This window comes from Chelonoidis abingdonii, chromosome 5 (assembly GCF_003597395.2).
Source record: "Chelonoidis abingdonii isolate Lonesome George chromosome 5, CheloAbing_2.0, whole genome shotgun sequence".
NCBI lineage: Eukaryota > Metazoa > Chordata > Testudines > Testudinidae > Chelonoidis > Chelonoidis abingdonii.
In genome coordinates, this window is record NC_133773.1 from 132,920,112 (window position 1) to 132,942,511 (window position 22,400).

The following is a 22,400-nucleotide window of genomic DNA, read 5'->3' on the forward strand; positions in this document are numbered from 1 at the left end:
ACTTTGAGACCCTGGGATGAAATGGGCTCAGATACGAATGTGACGGGCATGTGAGGTTACCATGAACTTTAAAAGTGCAAAGTCTCATCGAAGAACTGTAAGATGCTAAATAGCAAAATTTAGCTGATAGAGAGTCCAAGACCACATTTTTTGCCTCAGCGACAGCAGTGTGAACGTGGAGCAACCCCACCACCTCAGTGACTGGATTTGTAAAGGGACTGCTCAATGCAGCAAAAACAAGCCTACTCTCAGGACTGCAGGCTAGGAACTTGCTGCTTTATAAACTGCATGCCCCCTAATGCAGCTGGGGGAAACTCCCGCTAACTAACCAGTGAGGAGTAGGGGTGGAACAGGGCACCAACCTTAAAACTCTGAGTAATCCAATTAACCCCTTGATGACCACTTTATTACAGTTGCTGTAAAGGGAGAGAAGAAACTGGTCCCCATTTTTGTAATTTAATTGAACTCCCTGGTAATAATTCTCTTCCTCTCATGCTCTGTGGGGCCAATTCATCCATCCAATTCAGTGGAGAGGAACTTGGGTGAATTTAGTCCTCCAGCATGTTATTTCATTGAGCCTATTAAACACTGGAGGGAATAGCTTACATGGCAAACCTGCACTGAAAGAGACGCCAAGTTTCTGCAGTCCTTCCGGCATATTCCCCATGCTTCTACGAGCTGCTTGGCTGGCATTTGAAAAGCGACTTTTCCAGGCCTGTCTTCTCCAGCAGCACTCGGGGCATGTATTTGACTACGGCCCCCTCTCTCCTACTGTAAATCTCACTGGGGTGGGGGGGGAAGCAGCATTGTTTCCTTACTGAAAGAGACCAGATGACAGCACAAGGGACACACACCAGCCTACCACTTACCACTGTCTCAGCTGTTGGCTCCTGACAAACAGAAGCATGTGGTTTCTAAAAATACCCTCCTAAAGAAAATACATGCTCTTTCCAATGGGAGAGGGTTAATTAGATGCTGTGGCCATAACCTATACAAAGGCTTTCAGCTTGGGAAATAATTCCAACGTGTTTTTCAGATGAGGCTTATCCTAATGAAGCAAACAGTGCTGGTCACGCTGGACCAGCCCCTTTGATTTCTGGGCTTATAACTATATGAAGTAAAAAGCTCCCCCCACAAGTGGGGGAAAATGGTACAGTCTCATGTAGGTGGGTGTGATGGGGACCATCTATTTCTAGGATTGGTCCTGTGGCAACCCAAAGGTGCTGAAGAAGCAGGAGTGACAAGGGACTTGGCTCACAGTGGGACACCTGCGTTGCAAACCTGGTTTCCCTGACATGACACCAGGGGAAATGGAGATGGTGGAAGTGTTCACGTCGGAAGGCAAAGGCAGGGGGTTGCAGGCAGCCAAGGAATTCTGGGCTGGGGATGTCATCTTCGCGGAGCCAGCCTACGCTGCGGTAGTTTTTGACAGGTAAGAGAGAAGTTATTACGCAGCAAAAAACCAATCTGTGCTGCTTGTGAAGCCCAATCTGGCTGCAGTCGGTGAAGGCTTCTTTAGAGTCTGGATAATATCAAGAAAGGCTCACAGAATCGCAGTCAGCAGCGCTCCACTGACAGTCATTCTGTGGAGCTACAGGTCACATTGGCTGTCGTCTTGCTAGGACGGGGTAGTCACTCTGCTTGCCTGTTTTAAATACAGTGCAACCTGCTTCCGGGACATGATCTTGGAAGGTACTCAGCGCTTTCAGCTTCCATTGAGAGCAGAGGGAGTGGAGGGAGCTCAGCGCCTCTCAAAATTGGGCCTCAGCAAATTATTCAAGTGAATTGCAGTGTTCAAGCTGCGATTCCAGTTACAATGAACCTCTAACTGACTTTTTTGTAGGAAGCTTCCACTATATGATGCAGTTACAATATGTCATTATGCTTTGTTTTCACATATAACCCCTTTGACTATATACATAGAGAGGGCACTAATGCTGAAAGTCAGTAGATAGATTCATGCCACTGATAGTTTGTAATAATTTGAGATTCTTTCATCCTGTGCCCCTTTATAACCAGTTACCCCCAAACAAATGGCCTAATACATAGAACTTGGCAGCAGTGTTGTACTTGCCAGTGGATGAATTAATGGGCTGGGCTGGTGCAGTCATCTTTGAGAGGAGAGACTGGATTTCTGTAACTTTCCTGCGATATTGACGAAACCCGAAAGTGACTCCTGATGAAGACGCATTTTCCAGTTATGTTACTTGTCGTGAGCTTCTTATTTTTCCATGAATAATATTTGATCAACTTCTTTTGTGGATGTGGATGTTGAGGGCTAGATCTACAAAGGGATTTAGACACCTAAATGCAATGTTAGGCACCTAAGTCCAAAATTTAGATCCTCAAAACCCCTGTTCAGATGCTACCTCCCCCTGTAGATGCCAATTTTTGCTGTTAAAATCCCTTAGGCACCTACATTCCCACCAATGCGCATGCACAAAGCTTCCTGATTTCTGGTGCCAAGTGTCTAGCTCAGGGGTCAGCAACCTTTCAGAATTGGTGTACCGAGTCTTCATTTATTCACTTTAATTTAAGGTTTCACATGCTGGTAATACATTTTAATGTTTTTTAGAAGGTCTCTCTCTATAAGTCTATATATTATATAACTAAACTAGTGTTGTATTGTAAAATAAACAAGGTTTTCAAAATGTTTAAGAAGCTTCATTTAAAATTAAATTAAAATGTTGATCTTATGCTGCCAGCCCACAGCTGGTCTGGGGTTCTGTTCAACTAAGCCAGCAGCAGGTTGAGCGGGGCCTGCACCCGGGATTCCGGCTGGGAAGGGTCCAGCAGCAGGGACCCCAGACCGACAGTGGACTGAGTGGCTCAGCCCACTGCCGCTCAGGGGTTTCATCCACCGGCTCCTGCCAGCCGGGATCCCAGCTGCCGGACCCGCTCAGCCCGCTGCTGGTCTGGGGTCCCAGCCCTGCCCATATACAGTAGGTACCTACCTTCTCCCTGGTTCTGGCCCAGTCTTTTCTTCTCTCTGCACTGAGCTGAGGGTCAGAGTGCACTGAGCACAGGGCTGGGGGTGAAGGGTCTGGCCAGGAGCTAGAATGAGGGAAGGGGCTCAGGGTTGGGGCAGGAGATTTGGGTGTGGGGCACTTACCTGGGCAGCTCCCATTTGGTGCGAGGGGTGCAGGTGGGAATGGGTGTGTGTGTGTGTGTACAGGAGCTCCCGTCTGGTGATCAGGGTGGGCGTGGGGATGTGGAGGGTGCAAGAGTCAAGATATGAGAGGTGCATGGGGTATGGGGGGACTGGTATGTGGAGGGGGTGCAAGAGTCAGGGCAGAGGGCTGGGAGGCATGTGAGGGGGTGCAGGTGTCAGGGCAGGGGGGGTTGGGTATGTGTGGGGGTACCAGAGTCAGGGCTGGGGTCGTGGGTGTGTGTGTGAAGGAGTTAAGCAGAGGGATGGGTGTATATGAGGGGGATACAGGGCTCACGGCAGAGGCCGGGGGTGTGTGCAGGGCTGCGGGGCTCAGGGCAGAGGACTGGGTGTGTGTGTAGCGGGTGGTCAGGGCAGAGGGCTGGGTGTAGGGGGGCGGTCAGGGCTCAGGGCAGAGAGATGGTAGTTGAATTATGCCTAACTACCACAATGGGTAGTGCTATATAAATGCCAAAATCAATTAGACTAATAGACTATGCGCCCAATGCTGCTGCGACTAGGCCAGATTCTGCCTCCCCTTACATTGGCCCTGATCCAGATCCCATCAAAGTTAATAGGGGTCTTTCCATTGACTTCAGTGGGCGTTGGGCCAGGCCTATCGAGTAACTTACTCTGCAGTTAGTCCCACTGGAATCAATGGATCTATTTGTGAAAAAGGTAGTACTCACTAAGAGTAGGGGTGGCAGTACCTGGCAGTACCTATTGAACTCAGCGGAAAAATGGAAGCAAGATCAGGACTAAGAGGTAATTTTATAGTGATTTGTTCCTAAGCATGGTCGTTTAATGCCGTCTAATCATTCTGGCCAAAGCTGAACTAGGCTGGTTCTCAAGGATCCTTATAATGAACTTTTTTTTTTTAAATGAGCAGCAGGCTAATTAAAATACCACCGGAAGAATGTTTTGTCTCAGGCAGAGACAGAAGTAGCTTGCACAGAATGTTCTAACCATATCTTTAAAATAAAATGATTTTATTTAGTTAGGGTTTTTTTTTTTTAATATGTTCATAGTAAAGGGACACAGCCCATTGAGACTAGTCTTAAAGATTGTAGCTGCCTTGCAGACTCATCTAGAAATGGATCGTTATGATTATACACCGTTCTTGGAGAACTGTTCTTATGAGCCAGTTATGCTCATGTAAAAGGCATAGATATTCTTCAGATGGATCTTTGCGTATGGATCCTTATCTCTATGATGGGCCCCTTTGACTACAATGGAGCTACTCCACTTTACACCAGCTGAGGTCAGACCCTTAGATTGTTTTCTTTGACAAGAAAAGGCTGCTTGGTCTCTTGCAGCTAAGGATCTCAAAGTGCTTCACAAGCCCTCATTAATCCGCACAGGGCCCGGTCAAGGTAGGTATTATCTTATCAGTGCTCCACCTATTCTACACTGCTCTGTCTACTGAACACAGTAAGCCACATCCCCATGTGGTGTAAATTGCCATAACCTATGTCTATGAATGCCAGCTGGGGATTGGGAACAATATACGGAGCTTTGCAGGCTTACCCATGGAAGCAGTGTGTAAGACACCTGTATAAAAGTCTGTGTCTACACTAGATTATTTTTCTTAACATTTCCTACCCTTGCTGCTACCAGTTCAACTCCCCCTGTGCTAACAGGGTGCTATGTGCTAGTGTAAACAGGCTACCTGCTTTGCCACCATGTCATCTTCTAGGTAAGGCCCGTGCCTGGGAGTGTGAATTGCCAGGGAAAGTCCTGTTAAAAGAAACTTTCCATTTTCTCCACCGCCCCCCACCTCTTTTTTATTTTTTGAAAAATGATCCTTGGAAAATGTCAATTATTATTGGGACCCCACCCCCCAAGTTGTTTTCAGTGTAAACAGAACGTAGTAATCCCTAGCCACACACCAGTATATTTATAGTCAGACTCTGGGGGCAGCTGTTTCAAAGCCTTGCAGGTTTTGAAATAATACAGTTTAAAAAAAAATCAGTTCTATAAATAATTCCAACATTGCCCCCTCTCCTCAAAAATGTTATCTGGACAGAATAGCTTATGCTGCCTGCAGCAAGGGACTAGATGTTATGTTTGCAATGGGATGGATTTCCTATCCTAACAGATCTTTTCCTTCCTAACGTCTATTAACAGAACTATCCATCTAGGCTGGCATGCTGTTTCTAAAAGTATTTCAGAGCAAAGGGGATCTCCTTCTGCCTCTGTATGATGCACCAAACTGTGCTATATTATGCCAAGGAAAGACATTTTTCCCTAACCCCAGCTGGTGAGCAGTTCACCTCCTTGTTATTTGTATTACAGTACTGCTGAGAGGTCCCAGCTGAGCCCAGAGCTCCATTGTGAGGTGATGGGCAGACGCATAGTCAGTGATACCACTTCACTGCTCCAAAGAGTTTACAATCTAAATAGACCTGGCAGAAAAAGGAAGTGTTATTATTCCCATGTTACAGAAGGGGAGCGGAATCAAGCCACAGAGAATTAAGCAGTTTGTGTAAATTCAGATAAGCAGTCTAACTGGCTCACTCTAAGTAGTTGTTGTTCCAGTGGCTGTCACTGGGTCCTTAGAGCATATCAATAAAGTGCAGCCCTCAGCTACATACATGTGACTGCTCCCAATTAGTTGACTAGGTTTGTATAAATGAAGGATAATAGAGCTGCATGAGTTCAAAATTCCTCTTGCATTTTCCATAAGATCTGGGCTGCTGCTTCACTTCCTGTCTTTAAAACCTCATGTGGTTTTGTTGTGCATTGTCTGAAAGGCTGCTGTGCTCCTCCCCAGAGGTGGCTGCTTTTCAGAGATGAGTGAAATGCTCCCTATACATGCTGCATGTCAGTTTTGCTTTGGAATCCTTCTACACAGCAATACTATTAATGTGAGAGCAAAACCTTTACTTTCTTCCTGCTCTCATGGGGGAAAAAAAAAACCAACAGCCTTAGGTCAGTGGTTCTTCTGCGACAGATCCTCCTGAAAGCCTTCCTTTGCTTTGATGGGTACATTTTTTTACAAACCCTTTTCAGCTGCTCTCTACCTGTGTGCAGCAAGAAGGCTCCCCTTAACGACCCCTCCATTCCCAGGCATTATCTCTCTCCTTGCCTTGTACAGTACACTTGTGTGTTTTTATCAGTCCTGTGGCTCTTTGCTGCCTTACAAGGAGAGTAATCTCTGCTGTACCTTTCTGCCCCCATGACTTGACAGCTGATAGAACACAGTCTTGCATTGCTGACCAGCGCCCAGTTCTGCCATTTGACTCAAGAGAGCAGGCCACTGCTCCTGCTATTAGCACAGAACCTGCTGGCCAGCCTGCCTCTTGTTGGCATTCTAGCATGCCTGATCATTGTCATCCTACAAGCCACTGTTTAACGTGGGACTTTACACTCTGCCTATAATCTTGTTTGCAATTGTCGCTTAATAAAGCTCTCTTTGTTTGTGTTGCAAAACCTAGAGTGGAGGGAGCAAGGCGAATGTTGTTAGCAGCACAGGTAGCAATGCTAGACTAATTACAGCTGTGCTGGCCTTTCCATTGTAAGTAGAGAGGAAGGATGGCTGTGTGGTGAAGGCCCTGGACAAGGCCTCTAAAGCTCTGGGTTGAAGTCCCAGCTCTAGCACAGACCTCCCATGCGTGGCCTCTCAGAATTGGTAACACAACTCCCACCTTTTCATGCTCTCTGTATGTGTATATATATCTCCTCAATATATGTTGCATACTAAGCATCTGAAGAAGTGGGCTGTAGCCCACAAAAGCTTATGCTGAAATAAATGTGTTAGTCTCTAAGGTGCCACAAGTACTCCTGTTCTTTTTGCAGATACAGACTAACATGGCTGCTACTCTGAAACCTCCCATGCATAGTTTCTCTCAGCCTCAGTTTCCTATTTGCAAAAGGTGGGTGATAATCATAGGATTGGAAGGGACCTGGAGAGGTCATCTAGTCCAGTCCCCTGCACTCATTGCAGGGCTAATAAATAACGCTGCCTTTGCCTGCCTTGTCTATTTGCTCTTTGGAGCAAGGATTCTCCCTTCTAGGTGCATCATAGTGCTTACCTAGCTCAATAATGCATTGCTTGTGGCCTTTGGCTGGTAGGTTAGACATGGTTACGCTTATTTGGATTCTCTTGCACTCAATAAGACACGCTTAGACTTATCTACACCCACTTACCATGGTTAAGGGTGTGTTTCCACAACTAAAGATGCGCATGGGCTAGTCCACCTGAACTAGTTTGAACCCAGCTAGTACAGGTAACAACAGCACTGAAGCAGGCTCAGTGTGAGCTTCAATGTGAGAAGTACAAACCCAGAGTGACCTGTCAGTACATACTCAGTTTGCTAGCCTAGGCTGTGCTGTATTCATTGCCTTTGTTACCAGTGCTAACCGGATTCAAACTAGTTCAGGCAGGCTAGCCCGTGCACATAGACATAGCCTAAGTTTCCGGTTCATTCATGGTATAACTCTGTATCGGAAACTGGGGTGGAAGGGTCCTGAAAGTTCTGCGGCTTACAGCAGAGGAGAGAAATGGCTTCCCCTTTTTTCCAAACAAAACAAGTGACCAGGAGAGGCAGCTATGCAGATGAAAGTTGTAATTAGGTGCATTATGGGTGGGCTTCTGCCTCTCTCAGAAGTATCTGACATTGGGCACTACCAAAGAAAGGATGTCAGATTAAACAGAACCTTGACCTATTGTGCTATTGGCACTTCCCATGTGTTTTATGGGAGTCACAAATGAAGCCTTTATGTGCTTAGAGAGGAAAGTCTAAATCTCACCCTTTGAACTGTAAACGGTAAGCTAGTAATCTACAGAGCCAGCTGGCTGCACCTGTTGTGTCCTCTGGATATAAATGTCCCTTGCATTTCGAATGAACTTTCTGGGAACAGCTGGTTCTTCTGAGAAACCTGCCATTGCCAGCCAGTCGGCATAAAAGAGGAAGGTGTTCTAAAGAGTAAACACAAGGGTATAAACCCCTCTTGAAATGTGTGGCACATAAGCTAGAGAAGTTACTTGTTATCTTTTAGGTTTAATAGTAGGCTGGTGATAAGCGTATGAAGACGTCAGTGACAAGTTCTAAACTGCTAACCTCTGAATTTTGCAAAGTGCGCATGATTCATTACTAACATCCTATGATGGTTGTTAATGCTAGTCTTCTGGTTGCATTTGGCTAATATTACAATCTGCCACCTAAAATCCTACCTGTGTTCACTAATTATGCAGTTTTTCAGAATTTTTCTTTATTTCCTGGCCTCAGCTATGGTTTAATGTTCCTTGTATACTGTTAGACAGCTAACACATTGGATCCCAGAGAAGGCTGCACTTCAGTGATAGGTAAACAGATTCCTGTGTGTATATATGGTTTTATTCAAGAGAAAGCAAAACTAGCTCCTTTTTTAGGGCCTGATCTTGCTGTCATTGAACCAATGGCCAAACTTCCAGTGATTTCACCGGGAGCACAGTCAAGTCAGTACGAGGCAACATTTCAATCATTACATATATAGGACCTGATCCTGCAAATCCTTACCATGAGTAGTACTTGTGATGCTGGCGGACCAGGTGCCAGCTCATGATGAAGTTCCTGGTTAATTCACTTGTGTATTAGTATAGATCAAAGTGATTGTTAAATGTAGAAGAGTGCATTTGGTGTTTAAACTTCATGAAAACTAATGGGATGTTAGTTGCATTATATTCACTTATCTGTATCCTGTTATACTATAATAGGAAACATTTACTTTGTGCCTATCCCATAACTAAATAACCCATCAAACAGGAAGAGGCTTTGTGGAATGCAAATGAAGAACTTTAACAGAAAAGTGCTAATTTCAAAGCAAGAAGTCATTATGTGCAATGATTGGAGGTCAAAGACTTTAAATGAGTTCTTCACTCTCTGTCATCAAAGGAAAAGCCCATGTGGGGTAGTGACCCTGTCAGCTTGTTTTCTGTGAGAAGACACTAGAGGTATGGATTCAAGGCAGGGTCTCTGAACTGTTTGGACTCTTACAGAGAAATGTACTTGATGCAAAGCAGAGATCCCCACAGATAATCAGAGTACCTGAAAGACATTTGGGAAACTGGCAGTTTATTACATCACTGCCACCATTTGAAATTACAAACCATGACTCACCTGTACATATAGTTTACCTACTTTAACCTCTCAATAATTCTCACTTCCTTAGCTAATAAAGCTTTAGTTAGTTTCCTATAGAATTGGCTGCCAGCGTTGTCTTTGGTGTAAGATCTGGAGTAGCAATTGATCTAGGGTAAGTGACTGGTCTCTTGGGACTGGGAGCAGCCTGATGTAGTGTGATTTTTGGTGTAAGTGAGCTTTTATCACAAAGTCCAGTTTGCCTGGGTGGCAAGATAGACTGGAGAGTCTAAGGGGACTGTCTGTGACTCCCTGGTTAGACTGGTACAGTGATCCAAGAGTTCACCTTTGTTACTGGCTTGGGGAAATCTAATTATGAAACATCCCCCCAGCTTGGAGTGTCTGCCCTGTTTTCTAACAGTCTGCCCAGAGGTAGGCACTCACAGTTGTGAACCACGCCTGACAGCATGACAGTACTGCCTCATGCAAATTGTCCAGCTGGAGTCAATGGGGCCACGGGCCACCACTGAGGTTAAAGATCATTCCCATGTGTTGTAGTTGTCTGTACACAAAGACCAACCACACACTTTCCATCTGAATGATCTTTATTTTACATTAAGGGAATAACTAAAACAAGAGATAACAGAATTAAAGACTTCATGGGAGAGCACAGAGAGTGTTTCCTGTGTAGCAGGCTGCATCTGAACGCCCAATGGCAGCTACCCCTGCAGCTGTGTGTATGTGGAGGGGCGTCTTCTCTCCGTTTAAAGGTGCACTACACAAAAAAGTAATAATGGAGACAAGTTCATTAATCACAACATGAATATGAGTTTGAAGATCAGGCCTCTAGTGCATAAAGTTTATAAAGCATTTGGGAATGAAAAAATCTGTGTTGGTGGAACTTGTTTAACTGACTTTCATCATATTATCATTTTTTTAAACAGCGCCATGTCAGCAGTGCAGTGAAGCCTTTTCTAGACTCGTGGCCTGCGTAGATTTCAGTCATTAGTTGCCAGCCATTGAAGTACCTGCTACCAGCCTTTGGGATGGAATGTGGCAGCTGTTTAACAGTGGACAGGCAACACTAAACAACAGCTGAGGGCAGAAAATACAGACGAAGTCTATGAAAGTGCAAAACTCCTGAACACAGGTAGATTTTAGGTGGATACAGTAATATTAGTCAAATGTAGCTCAGTGGTTTGAGCATTGGCCTGTTAAACCCAGGGTTGTGAGTTCAATCCTTGAGGGGGCTATTTAGGGATTGGTCTTGCTTTGAGCAGGGGGTTGGACTAGGTGATCTCCTGAGGTCCCTTCCAACCCTAATGATTCTATGTAGCCAGGACACCAGTATTAATGACCAAAACAGGGGTTTAGTAATGAATCAAGTGCTAGTTTAACCCCCAGTGTAGACAGACCAGGCTGCTGTTTGCACTAGTAGAGCTTACTTTGGTTTTGAGCAGGAGTAATCTCATCTGTCCAAACACAGGTATGGCTACACTTGTGGTTGTAATCAGGGCAATATCCCAAGTCTAAAATCAAAGACCTAAATCAATGATGGGTATGAACCATTGGAAAGCAGCCCTGTGTATTGAAATGGGACACTTGGGGATTCCCTTATACAGGAGTCAATTTAGGTTCTGAACTCCCCTGTGTATGAACCAAACTGTCTAAGGCACTTATATGGTAGAATGAGAGCACCTCACAACTTTTACTATCTTCATTTATCCTCACAACACCCCTTTGATGTAGGGCACCACACCCGCAGCTTCCCTACTATTGTTATTTGGCTAGCTAGATCAAAACTAGCTCAGGTATGTCTATATGTGCTCTGATTACAATGCAGACCTCTCCTTAGGGCACGTCTGCACTGCAGCCAGGGCAGTGAATAGCAACTTGGATACAGGTGCTCACACTTCTTTAATCTAGTAGCTCACTGAATGTAGCAGTGAGGACACAGCAGTGAGAACTGCTGACCCACCCTCCCTCCTCCTCCAGGCGTGTGCTCGCTGTGCAGCTCACGCTGCAGCATCCTCACTGCTATTTTTAGCAAGCTAGCCAGATGAAAGCTAGCGCAGGTAACTGCACATCACACACCCGGCTGCAGCGTAGATGTACCCTAGAACCTAGATGATTTACCTAGGGTCACGCAGGGAGTCTGTGACAGGACAGAGAAATGAACCCACGTCTCTAAAGTTCCAGGCTAGGACCTGAACCACTGGATCCTTCCTCTGGCTGTCCCTAAGCTTGTGTTCAATGTCTATTTCTACGTATTGTCAGCACCATGGCAGAGAGGACATTCCTGTTTTACCCACTTGCTGCCGTACCCACTTTACATTACAGACTTTTTTTTTAATTAGTGCTTTAATATTTTAAATTCCTGCCAGACACAGGGTGATCTGCATTAAAAAAGTGCATTTGTTTTTCCTATTCCCACACCATAAATTACATGCTATGTTTCAGGTGGAAGAGTTGATAAGGTTTCTATGACATTTTCCTTATTTCCCAATCCGACCTGTGTTCTGGAAACTTTCAGGCTCCTAATATTTCTTTAGGCAGAGGATCATGTCTGCAATGCACCCTAACAGTCACAAACCTGTTTTTCCAGGAGTTAGACAGGCTCTTTTAGAGGAAAGAAAAATGATGCGGTAAACAGTAGCCTGGTAGATGGCGGGAGCTACAATTGTGATAAGGAATAGTTGCAAATGCTTTGTAAACAATGGTAGTCAGTCGTGTGGTAACAAGCAGTACTGTTCCCATGAATTGTCCTAAGTGTGCACTTTACTTGGACAGGCCCCTATTCAGCAAGGTACATGAGTTAACTTTAAGCATATGAGAGGCCCCTTTGATTTCTGTGAGACAGCTTACATACCTAGCAGGTGAAGCAGAGCTGTAGCCATCCATTAGAAGGCAATGGTGCATGCCAACACTAGCCTTCTTGTTACAAATCTCTCCAGGTGATTTATTGCTATCCAGTACTCTTGCCATGCCTCTGTGGTGGTGGGTAGGGGTTACGGGTGGTTTATGCCCTAGGCAAATTCTCCGCGGTTATGTCTTTGAAGAAATCCTAGGTGTTTCTCTCTCACTCGCACACACACACCCTTCTCAGCCCTTCCAGTAGAGTTGCCACCTGTACAGGTTTTTCCCAGAATTGCCCCCTTTTTTGAGGTAGCTCTCAGAAATCAGCAAGGGTGCTTAGTAAACACGATCCTATTTTATGGTCCCAGGATCACCACAGATGTCCCCTTTTTTGTACCTCAGAGGTGACCAGGTCTTAATTTATGCCAGGGCTGAGCCCTGGCACCTCTAGGCTTGGAACTTTATAGTCAGTTATGAAAGAAAAAAATTGCATGAGCTCTGGCACCTCTTTCATTATAAATTAAGGACTGGTGGTGCAAATCCTAAGCTCTCAATGAAAATGGGAGGTAGAAACTGGTATCCCCAAGGGGGTGCCCAAAATCAGGACCCTCCCAAGTAATGTGGAAGATGGAACAGCTCTGGCTGGGGCCTTTGGGGACCATCTTGTGGAGAGCAAGCCAGGGAGCCCCATGATGTGTATCACTGGGGTGTATGAAGGTGGCAGAAATGTCCCAGTGGATAAAGCAAGCACTCCTATCTGTTGAAATGGATTTGCTAGCAGCAGCCCCTTATGGGAGATGTGAAGAATCATAGTAATTGCTCTCATGAATTTCTTGGCTGAGGGAGGGTGAGTCAGTGAAGAGGGAGGAAGGAGAGAGAATAAGGAAGAGAAAATAAGTGTGGGGGGTGGGAACTGCCTGGGGCAGCACTCCTAGGTTTTAAACCTCAGCTTGGCAGCTATTCATTTGACACACAGGGAAAAAAACTCACATTGGTGAGTGTCTTTACCTGCTTCATGGAAGAGGAGTTCTTGCCTCCCGCCTCCCACTCCTCTTTGCTCCCAGTGCACTGAGGGATTTAGGCCTGCCTGTCCCACCCCTGCCATTGCATGAGGGAGAGAAGGGGTGAAAATTACTGCTTGTCTCTCGCCTGTGAGAAAAGCCACAGAGAGCTTGGAACCTGGGCTCTCACGCAGGTTTGAATTCAGTGTAATCTGTTGAATTCAGAGGAGTTACTCTCAAGTTACACCAGTGTAAAGAGGTCAGGATCAGGTCCTCTGCACTGAGTGTGGCAGTTTTTTTCTGGTTCTGTTGAGTGACAGACTCACTAAAACAATGAGGAGTCCTTGTGGCACCTTAGAGACTAACCAATATATTTGGGCATAAGCTTTCATGGGCTATAACCAAAGTGGGTTATAGCCCACAAAAGCTTATGCCCAAATAAATTGGTTAGTCTCTAAAGGTGCCAAAAGGACTTCTCATTGTTTTTGCTGACAGACAAATGCGGCTACCCCTCTAAATACTCACTAAATGAATTTTTAGGGCAAATTCTCAGTGGACAGGCAGCTAATGTTTTAACAAGATCCTATGGGAAAAACGGTGACCCTTTAGCAAGGATGATACGAACCAGGAGTGCATGTGTTAGAGACAGGAAGCTTGGCAGACTGGGGAATGCATCCATTTGTTCCCTCTTGTAAACAAAAAAGCTCTCTCATACTTATAGCCCAAGAAAAAGTCAACAGCACTTGGCAAAGACGTTGATATTAACTGCACTTTGCTTGAAATGTTTATCCTTCCTTCCCGCTAGGCATGTGGAATATATTGCTCAGTATTATTCAGTTTATTGGGTATGATGCCTCATGGGGTTGGTGTGATGGGTTTGGCCACAGAGACCCCCTTGGGACTGTCACCTGATGTGCTGAAGTTACCTCTGAGCTTGAAACTTGAAATTACCTGCCATCCTGGGACTCCAGAACCCTGCCTTGTTGAGCCAGACACGCTAGCCTGCTGCAACACAGACCCAGGTCTGGGCCATGCTCCCAAAGCTGCAGACTTTACAAACAGCTCAGCAGGTTACTTGTCTCCAGCACCCAGACACCCAGCTCCCAATGGGATCCAAAACCCAGATAAATCTGTTTTACTTTGTATACACCTTATAAAGGGTAAACTCATAAATCGTCTGCCCTCTAACACTGATAGAGAGATATGCACAGCTGTTTGCTTCTCTAGGTATTAATCACTTACTCTGGGTATATAACAAACAAAAGTGATTTTTATTAAGTATAAAAAGTAGGATTTAAGTGGTTTCAAGTAATAACAGACAGAAGAAAAGAAAGTCACTAAGCAAAATAAAACAAAACATGCAAGTCTAAGCCTAATACATTAAAAAGCTGATTACAGGTAATCTCACCCCTAGAGATGTTCCAATAAGCTTCTTTCTCAGATTAGACACCTTCCTAATCTCGGCTTAATCCTTTCCCTTTGTACAGTACTTGTTAGTTCCAGCAGACATCTTAGGTGGTAAACACGGGTATTCTCATGACCAGGGCCGTCCTTAGCCATAGGCAGAACAGGCAGCCGCCTAGGGCACCACCAGGTCTGGGGACACCGCTCTGCTGGGAGCCTGGACAGATGGGAAGCATGTAAGAGCAGGGCTGCTGGGTCCTAGAGATAGATGAATGCAGCACAGTCTGAGGGAGGGGATTGGCTTCTGGGGTCTCTGGGAAGGAGTGGGGGAAGGAACTCACCTGTACGGTGACCAGTTGTCCCTGTTTTATAGGGACAGTCCTGATTTTTGGGTCTTTTTCTTACATAGGCTCCTATTCCCCCCCACCCCCGTCCCAGTTTTTCACACTTGCTGTCTGGTCACCCTAGGTGGTGGTAATTGGTACCTATATAAGACAAAGCCCCAAATATCGGGACTGGTCCTCTAAAATCAGGACATCTGGATCTGGTCACCCTAGCTGGGAAGCGCGTCTCTCCCCTGGGCTGGCAATGATCCATCTCATCCGGGGGGAGCTGCACAGGGCAGAATGAGCTGCTGTGGCTTCATGGGTGCCCCATCCCTGAGATCAGATGCTGTGCTAACTTCACCATGTTCAGTTGGGCTGGCGGTGGCGCCCATTGGCATGTGATCGGACCTGAGAGTTTGCTTCTGCTGTTGCCACTCTGCACCCCGGGAGGTGGATTTTAATTAAAAACAAATCCTCGTTTCAATACCTCTTCATATAAATTTCCAATAAAATGTTGACAAATTAAAAAAATTATATTATTTGCATCATTCTGTCAAATCAGAATATTTTCTATAGTGCTACTTCTTTCGTGCTAGTCCATCAGCATTACAGTAGCTTAACTACGTTAAACTGGTTTTAATAACATGCTTGTGGCAAGTTTTCCAATAGTATAAGCTTATGTTTGTGTTGCTAAGAGCAAGACAGGCACAGGGGCACCAGTTTAATAATCTTGCCTAGGGCACCATAAATCCTAAGGACGGCCCTGCTAATAACTGAGATTCTTTGTCCTGCTCCACCCCCTGTTATAGTTTTGGCACAAGGTGGGAATCTTTTGTCTCTCAGGGTTCCCACCCCTCCTTCTAAATAGACACATGCCACTGTAAATCCTCATTCTTCATTACCTCGGGCTGTCCCACAGATACACAGGAAAACTTGCCGGTAAATAAACCATTTACAACCAGTTGTCCTAGTCCATATGAGCCATCAAGATTCTAAACCACCATTAATGGCCCACACTTTGCATAATTACAATAGGACCTCAGAGTTATACTTCATATTTCTAGTTTCAGATACAAGAATGATATATTCATACAAATAGGATTAATATATTCAGTAGGTTATAAGCTTCGTAATGAGTCCTTACAAGAGACCTTTTGCATAAAGCATATTTCAGTTACCTTATATTCACACGCAAGCATATTCCCCTAAAACGTATGGATGCAATGTCACAGTTGGGACTAGGCTATGCTCCCTGGGAACGTCTCCATGGAGCCTGGGTCCAGCTAGGAAGTCTGGATCGGGATCCGATGGACTTTTCCTGGGTGCTGACTGCCGTCTCCTTTTGTCTTTTTAGCCTTACTCATCTGGTCTGCCACACCTGCTTTAAAAGGCAGGAGAAGCTCCACCGTTGTGGTCAGTGTAAGTTTGCCCACTACTGTGATCGAACCTGCCAGAAGGACGCCTGGCTGAACCACAAACATGAATGCTCTGCCATCAAGGAGCATGGGAAAGCACCCAATGAAAACATCAGGTGAGAGGGCAAGGGTGATGATTTTGGTCTGGTTCCTGAGTAGGCCTGAAAAACGTAGGCTTGGGGGGGGGGTTTTCTCTTCCGTGCTCGCTCCTCTACACCCCTCCCTACCTGTCGCTTTCCCTTAAGATAGGAAAAAAGTGAGAGTGCAGTGGTCTCCAACCTTTTTACGCCCAAGATCACTTTTTGAATTTTAGGGCAACCCAGGATCTACCCTGCCCCTTCCCTGAGGCCCCACCCCTTCCCTGAAGCCCCACCCCATTCACTCCATCCCCCCATCTGTCCCTCGCTCACTTTCACCAAGCTGGGTTAGTGGGCTGGGGTTCAGAAGGGGCTGTGGGCTGTGGGCAGGGGCCTAGGGGTTCACAGTGTGGGAGTGGGCTCCGGGCAGAGCCTGGGGCCAAGGGTTGGGGTGCAGGAGGGGGTGAGAGGTTCAAACTCTAGGAGGGAATTTGGGTGCAGGAGGAGCCTCTGAGCTGCGGCAAAGTGTTAGGGTGAAGGAGGGGGTACAGGTTGTGGGCTCTGGGAGGGAGCTCAGGGCTGGGGCAGGGCTTGGGGTGCTGGAGGTGGTTCAAGGTGCAGGAGGGGGTATGGGGTGCTGGCTCCAAGAAGGGGGCTCAGGGCTGGGGTGCAGCCTCCTGCCGGGCAGCACTTATTTCTGGCAGCTCCCAGGTGGCAATGCAGCAAGGCTAAGGCAGGCTCCCTGCCTGCCTTGATCCCATGCTGCTCCTGGAAGGGGCCAACATGCCCCTGCAGTCCCTGGATGGACAGGGGGCACGTGGCTCTGCATGCTTCCCTGTTGCAGACACCGGAGGTGCCCAAGGCAAACAACAGTGATTCGTGCCCGGAGTGCTTTAGCGCCAATAAACACACCAGGGGAGAAGCAAGCAGGGTTTATCTGAGATCTCAAAGCACCGCTGGGAGACAGCCTGCCTCAAATCCAGCCCAGCTAAAACAAGCAGTCTGTTCCTTTATATCCATGAGAATTTTCCTCGCTGACTAGCAAGCCCCCGTTTCCCCTCCCTCTTCTGTCTGGCTGCAGCATTCTTTTCTCACACACTTCTTTCTCCCCCCCCACTCCTCCTCCTCCTGTAGCAGTTACATAAGCGCAGGTGCATTAAGTAAGCTTGGCCGCGGCAGCTCGTTAGTAAGTTTTCCTTCTGCAGGTTATCTTGTCCTTCTGCTAAAGGTGCACAGGCCTCGTTATTTCTGCTTTAGACCAATAAGAACTGTTGCAACTGATAACGGCTGTTACTCCTGGCCTTTCCCATCTGCCAGCCTTTTAGGTCGATTAGAGTTCAAACATGGAAGGACTTTTGCTCAGCTGAGGCCTAAACAGGGAGACTTTATATCCTTATTGCCTTCCACTTTTTTAAGTTACTTAGGGTTATGCTCAGTGACACCAACATCCCCTCTCTGCAGGCTCCACCTCTGCAGCTCCCATTGGCCACAGTTTCCTGTTTCCAGCCAACAGGAGCTGCGGGGGCAGTGCTTGCAGGCAGGACAGCACATGGAGACCCCTGTCCCCTAGGGCTGTAGGGGCATGCTGGCCACTTCCAGGAGCAGTGTGGGCCCAGGGCAGGCAGGCAGCCTGCCTTAGTGGAAGTGGTCAGCCCTGCTGCACCACCAGCGATCACGATTGACTGGGAGAGTGTAACGGCATGTAGACTAACCCGGCGGCACCTCCTGCTGGTCATCTTGGGGAATTAGCTTCCCGCCTCCAGAGCACCCTCTGTTGGCTGGTGTCACACTACCGCTGGCCCCCTGTGTCCCTCCCAGACCCCGGGTGACCCTTTCAATGGGTGCTGCCCCCTGGCAGTACCTCCACTATTTCTCCAGGTCTCCCCACTCAGGGGAACCCCCACCCACTATCCCCACCTCAGTCATAGGCTACTGCCAGTCACCATCTCACCCTCCACACACTGGGGCAGACTGTAGCATAAGCCACTCATCATAGGCAAGGTTGGGTCTGGACCTGCTGCCTCTACCTATTGCTGGGCTGCCCCTTTGCAACCCCAGTACTTGTCTTAGGCCCTCAGCTAGGCCCGCAGCCTGGGGGCTTTCCAGGCTGGAGCTCCCCAGCTCCTCTAGCCTTCCCCCAGCCCTGCTACACTCCCTAGCAGCCAGGCCCTTCTCTCTCTACAAGCAGAGAGACAGTGTTTGGGTTCTGGCTCATAGCCTCTTATAGGGATCAGCTGGGACTGACTGAGGCATGGCCCCAGCTGTTACTGCCTTCCCCAGTCAGCCCAGGCTTTGGTTCACAGCCCCAGCCCTCTCCTGGGGCTGGTTTTAACCCTTCCAGGGCTGGAGCGGGTGACTGCTCCACTACAGGGAGTCTCTAGGATTGACTGGTTGATCGTGATCGACTGGTTGGTGACCAATGCTCTAGTGTATGGAATCAGAACTCCTCACTTATGTGTCTTAGATTCTACACTGGAAAGAGCAATAGGGGATTCCCTTTTAGCTCAAGTGGTAGGAACCTGTGTTTCTTGGAGCAGGCAGATTATTTGTATTGTGCTAGCGCTCAGAAGCCCTCATCCTGGATCAGAACCACATTGTGGTAGGTGCTGTACAAACGTTAGACTGTCCTTGCCCCAGGAGACTTACAGTCTCCATCCCTGCTGTCTCTGGGAAGGTCTGAATGGCTATGGCATGCAGCTTGGTGAGGATCATTGGTGGCTAAAGGTCCATCTACAATACACAGTGGAGAAGAATGCAACACAAAGAAAGAGTCAGGTTCCTTCCTCTCTCAAACCATTTCCTCACTCGTCCCTAGAAGCAGCTGAGCCCTCAGAGCAGCACATGGCTGAGTGTGCTTTGCATTGCATCACGCCATACTGACTATGCACAGTGTGTCAGGCAGCAGGTGAGGGCCTCCAGGGAAAGGAGACAGAAGGGGTTTCTGAAGGCGCTCTGGGAAGGGGTTATGCTCTGTGTACTGCATCACCAAGAGGGATAGGATGAGGAGAGTCCCTTTTCTCTCTTCCCTTTGCTATGACGAGGGTCGGCTCCAGGCACCAGCAAAGGAAGCAGGTGCCTGGGGCGGCCAATAGAAAGGGGCAGCACTCCATCCATTATTGGGGTGGCACATCTGGCTCTTTGGCGGCAATTTGGCGGCGGGTCCTTCACTCCCTCTCTTCCTCTTCAGCGGCTCTTTGGCACCAGCTCAATCGGATTTTTCTTCCTTTTTTTTTTTGTTTCCTTCGCTGCTTGGGGCGGCAAAAAAACTGGAGCCAGCCCTGGCTGTGATTCTCAATTCCTGGCCTGCCACCTGCACTGCCCACCTGCTATTTACTGTCGCGGATGTTTGAATTCAGCACGCAAACATGTTGGGCCTTACAGGCTGTCTCGGGTAACGTAATGCTGTAGCGTAACCCACTCATTAGAGGAGCTCTAGCTCAACCTGTAGCAGCTCGTGCTTGTAGCTGTGGAGGCCCCTGTTGTGTTGGCCAAGAGGACGGCTGTCACAGAAGCACACTGTATTCAAAAACTGGACAGCTGAGTCAAGCCTGACCCCACCTGAATCCCTGTCCTCACTCTTCTCCAGCAGTCGGGCCTTCCCGATAGAACTGGGACTCGAAGTTCTGTTGGGCCCTGAACTCTGCGTGTGATCTGCCATTGCTTGGAAGAGCTTTGGGGGCCTCTGAGACCTAGGGCCTCTTGGGAGATGGACCTGTTGTACCATCTGACCCTGACCGTATGCCACTCAGTGTTTGTTTTGTATTGTGTCACACTGGTGTACCCATACATCCTCTTTGGGGCAGGGACCTGCTCTTTGTCCAACCCCAATCACCTACTGAACAGTGCTGTGTACACTTCCAGCCCTGTATAAATAATGCAGCAGAGGAGAGGAAAATCCATTCATTGCTTGGGAAGCTACTGAATGTTTGGAGTTGCGGGAACAGACAGCTTAGAGCGGTGAGGAGAGCTGAGAATAGCTTTGGCCTTTCACTTAACCTCTCCAAGTAAATTGGGGAATCTGCTGGTAGCCCTAAGGAAGGTATGTCTAAAAGCCGTTCCTTCCAACAGCAAAGTTGACAGCTCTCGCCATCCAGAAAATAACAAACATTTCTGCAGTGAAGCAAGTTAATCTCCCCTTAAAATGAGAAGTTAAAAGGCAGGTTGGCTTTCGCTAGGACATGGAATTGCCACCTGCTTTCCCTGGGTTTAGTCTGTCGAGTTCCTTCACTTATCAGGCTAGCTATTAATAGCCTCTGTTTAAAAATACCCCTTGTGATACATGAGACTGAAAGGTATTGTTAGCTAGTGGCAAACATAGCTCCAGGGGCTAGCAATCACTCAGACGGCGCTGGCATTGGAGTGTGTGTTGCCAACCACCAGTGTGGGTGTTCAGCCTGAAGGACAAGCAGAGGAAGGATGGAGACCTCATTGCCACTTTTAAAGTGGCATTAACAGTCGCACTGTGCACATTGTCCACCCACAGGGCCTGTGGAGCTCAGGGTGCATTATCCTTCAATGGCTCCACTCCGCAGGGGGATCCCCCTTCACGGAGGTCCACTGGGAAGCCACTAGCTCTGGGAGCTCTGCCAGGGGTGGTGCTGGAATCCCAGAGGATATACGTAGAGTGGAGTGGAGAGTGGGTGCGTGGGGTGAGTGGAGAGTGGGTGAATAAGAATGTGCCATTTCTCATCTCAATAACTCTCTAGAGGAAGAATTGACTAGTGGTTAGAGTGTGGCTGGAGACCTAGGTTCAATCCCCTGCTCTGCCATGGACTTCCTCTGTGATCTTGGACAAGACACTTAGTCTATTTCAGTTCCCCATCTGTAAAATGAGGGTAGTAGCACCCACTCCCTGCCCTTGGAGGATGTATACATTAAAGAGTGTGAGGTGCTCAGATACCCAGGCAATGAGGGCCAGATAAACACTGTAACTAGAACCACAAGTTGATACATTTTGTACCATGTTTTGAAAACAAAAAAATTATCAAACTCCCTGGTTTAAGAGTTTCATGCTTTACTTTACACAACTAGAGAGAGGACACGAACAACAGAAAATTCTCGTCACTTTTCTCCTTTAAGTCTCTGCATTGTTTTCCTTCAGTGCTTTGAAGGGCATGTTCAGTTGTTTTGGTAGCTACCTGCAAAGGGAGCTTGATTGAACTAATTCCAGATGAGAAATTCATCAAGGCCAAATCCTACCCCTGCTTTGCCCTATTGCAGTGTGATGGCCTCTATTCAGTCCCTGCCACCTTGCTGGGCCTGGGTTTGATTGTCTGTGAATTGCACTAGCACACTAGAGTTTCCTAACATGCTTCTGTATTGGCCAGGCTGGCAGCCCGCATCATGTGGAGGATAGAGAGAGAGGGAGGTGGCCTTACGGAGGGCTGCTTGGTCTCCATCGACGACTTGCAGAACCACGTGGAGAACTTTGGAGAAGAGGAGAAGAAAGAGCTGAGAGCCGACGTGGAGAGTTTCCTCAACTTCTGGCCCCCCCAGAGCCAGCAGTTTGGCATGCAGTACATCTCTCATATATTTGGAGTGGTATGTCAGCCTCCTGGGAGAACAAAGCGAGAGCTATTTATAATGCCCAAGGACGAGGGCTATGCTGAGTTCACAAAGAAGGCTGAAAATGAGCCTTCTGCCACTGACTCCTGTAGCCAATTAGTTCATTTTATCATCCATTTATCATTGTGCTATATGGCGTTATGGTCAAGGCATATGCTGTTGCATATATAATCAATGTATGCTAAATAGATTTAAATTGCAGGATTATAGAATTATAAGATTGACAAGTATTTAGGAGTGATGAGTGTGTATTACATACATAAGTAAAGCATGGCTGGAATGCAAGCCTACAGGCTGAGGCCTGTAAGATCTTTGCTTAGACAAACTAGGCCATAGACTTAAGAACGCTTGACATGAGTGGATGACGTAGGAATAACCCTACGTCAGTAGGTCCACAAGACTACTGAAAAAGATGTGCCAATAGTTAACATTATGGAAATCGAGATTGCAATAAACTGCAAGCTGTTGTCCAAGATCATGAGACATCTGTTTGTAAAATCATGGAATGTCCTGTCCTGACTGCAGGGTACATGTTGTGTGTAGCTG

General features: G+C 47.1%; 1 protein-coding gene across 2 annotated transcripts in view; it reads left to right on the plus strand.

Annotated features, from left to right (window-relative positions):
* The first annotated feature begins 1,098 nt into the window (after positions 1–1,098).
* Positions 1,099–22,400, plus strand: part of SMYD1 (SET and MYND domain containing 1) — a 46,381-nt gene continuing 25,079 nt past the window's right edge. The window contains exons 1-3 of one of the 2 annotated variants that reach the window (XM_032776865.2): positions 1,099–1,432; positions 16,152–16,328; positions 21,617–21,830. In XM_032776865.2, the coding sequence (XP_032632756.1) occupies positions 1,296–1,432; positions 16,152–16,328; positions 21,617–21,830 (528 nt within the window). In that variant the 5' untranslated portion in view covers positions 1,099–1,295. The remainder of the gene's footprint in view (positions 1,433–16,151; positions 16,329–21,616; positions 21,831–22,400) is intronic. The other variant, XM_032776866.2, reaches the window with a different exon arrangement.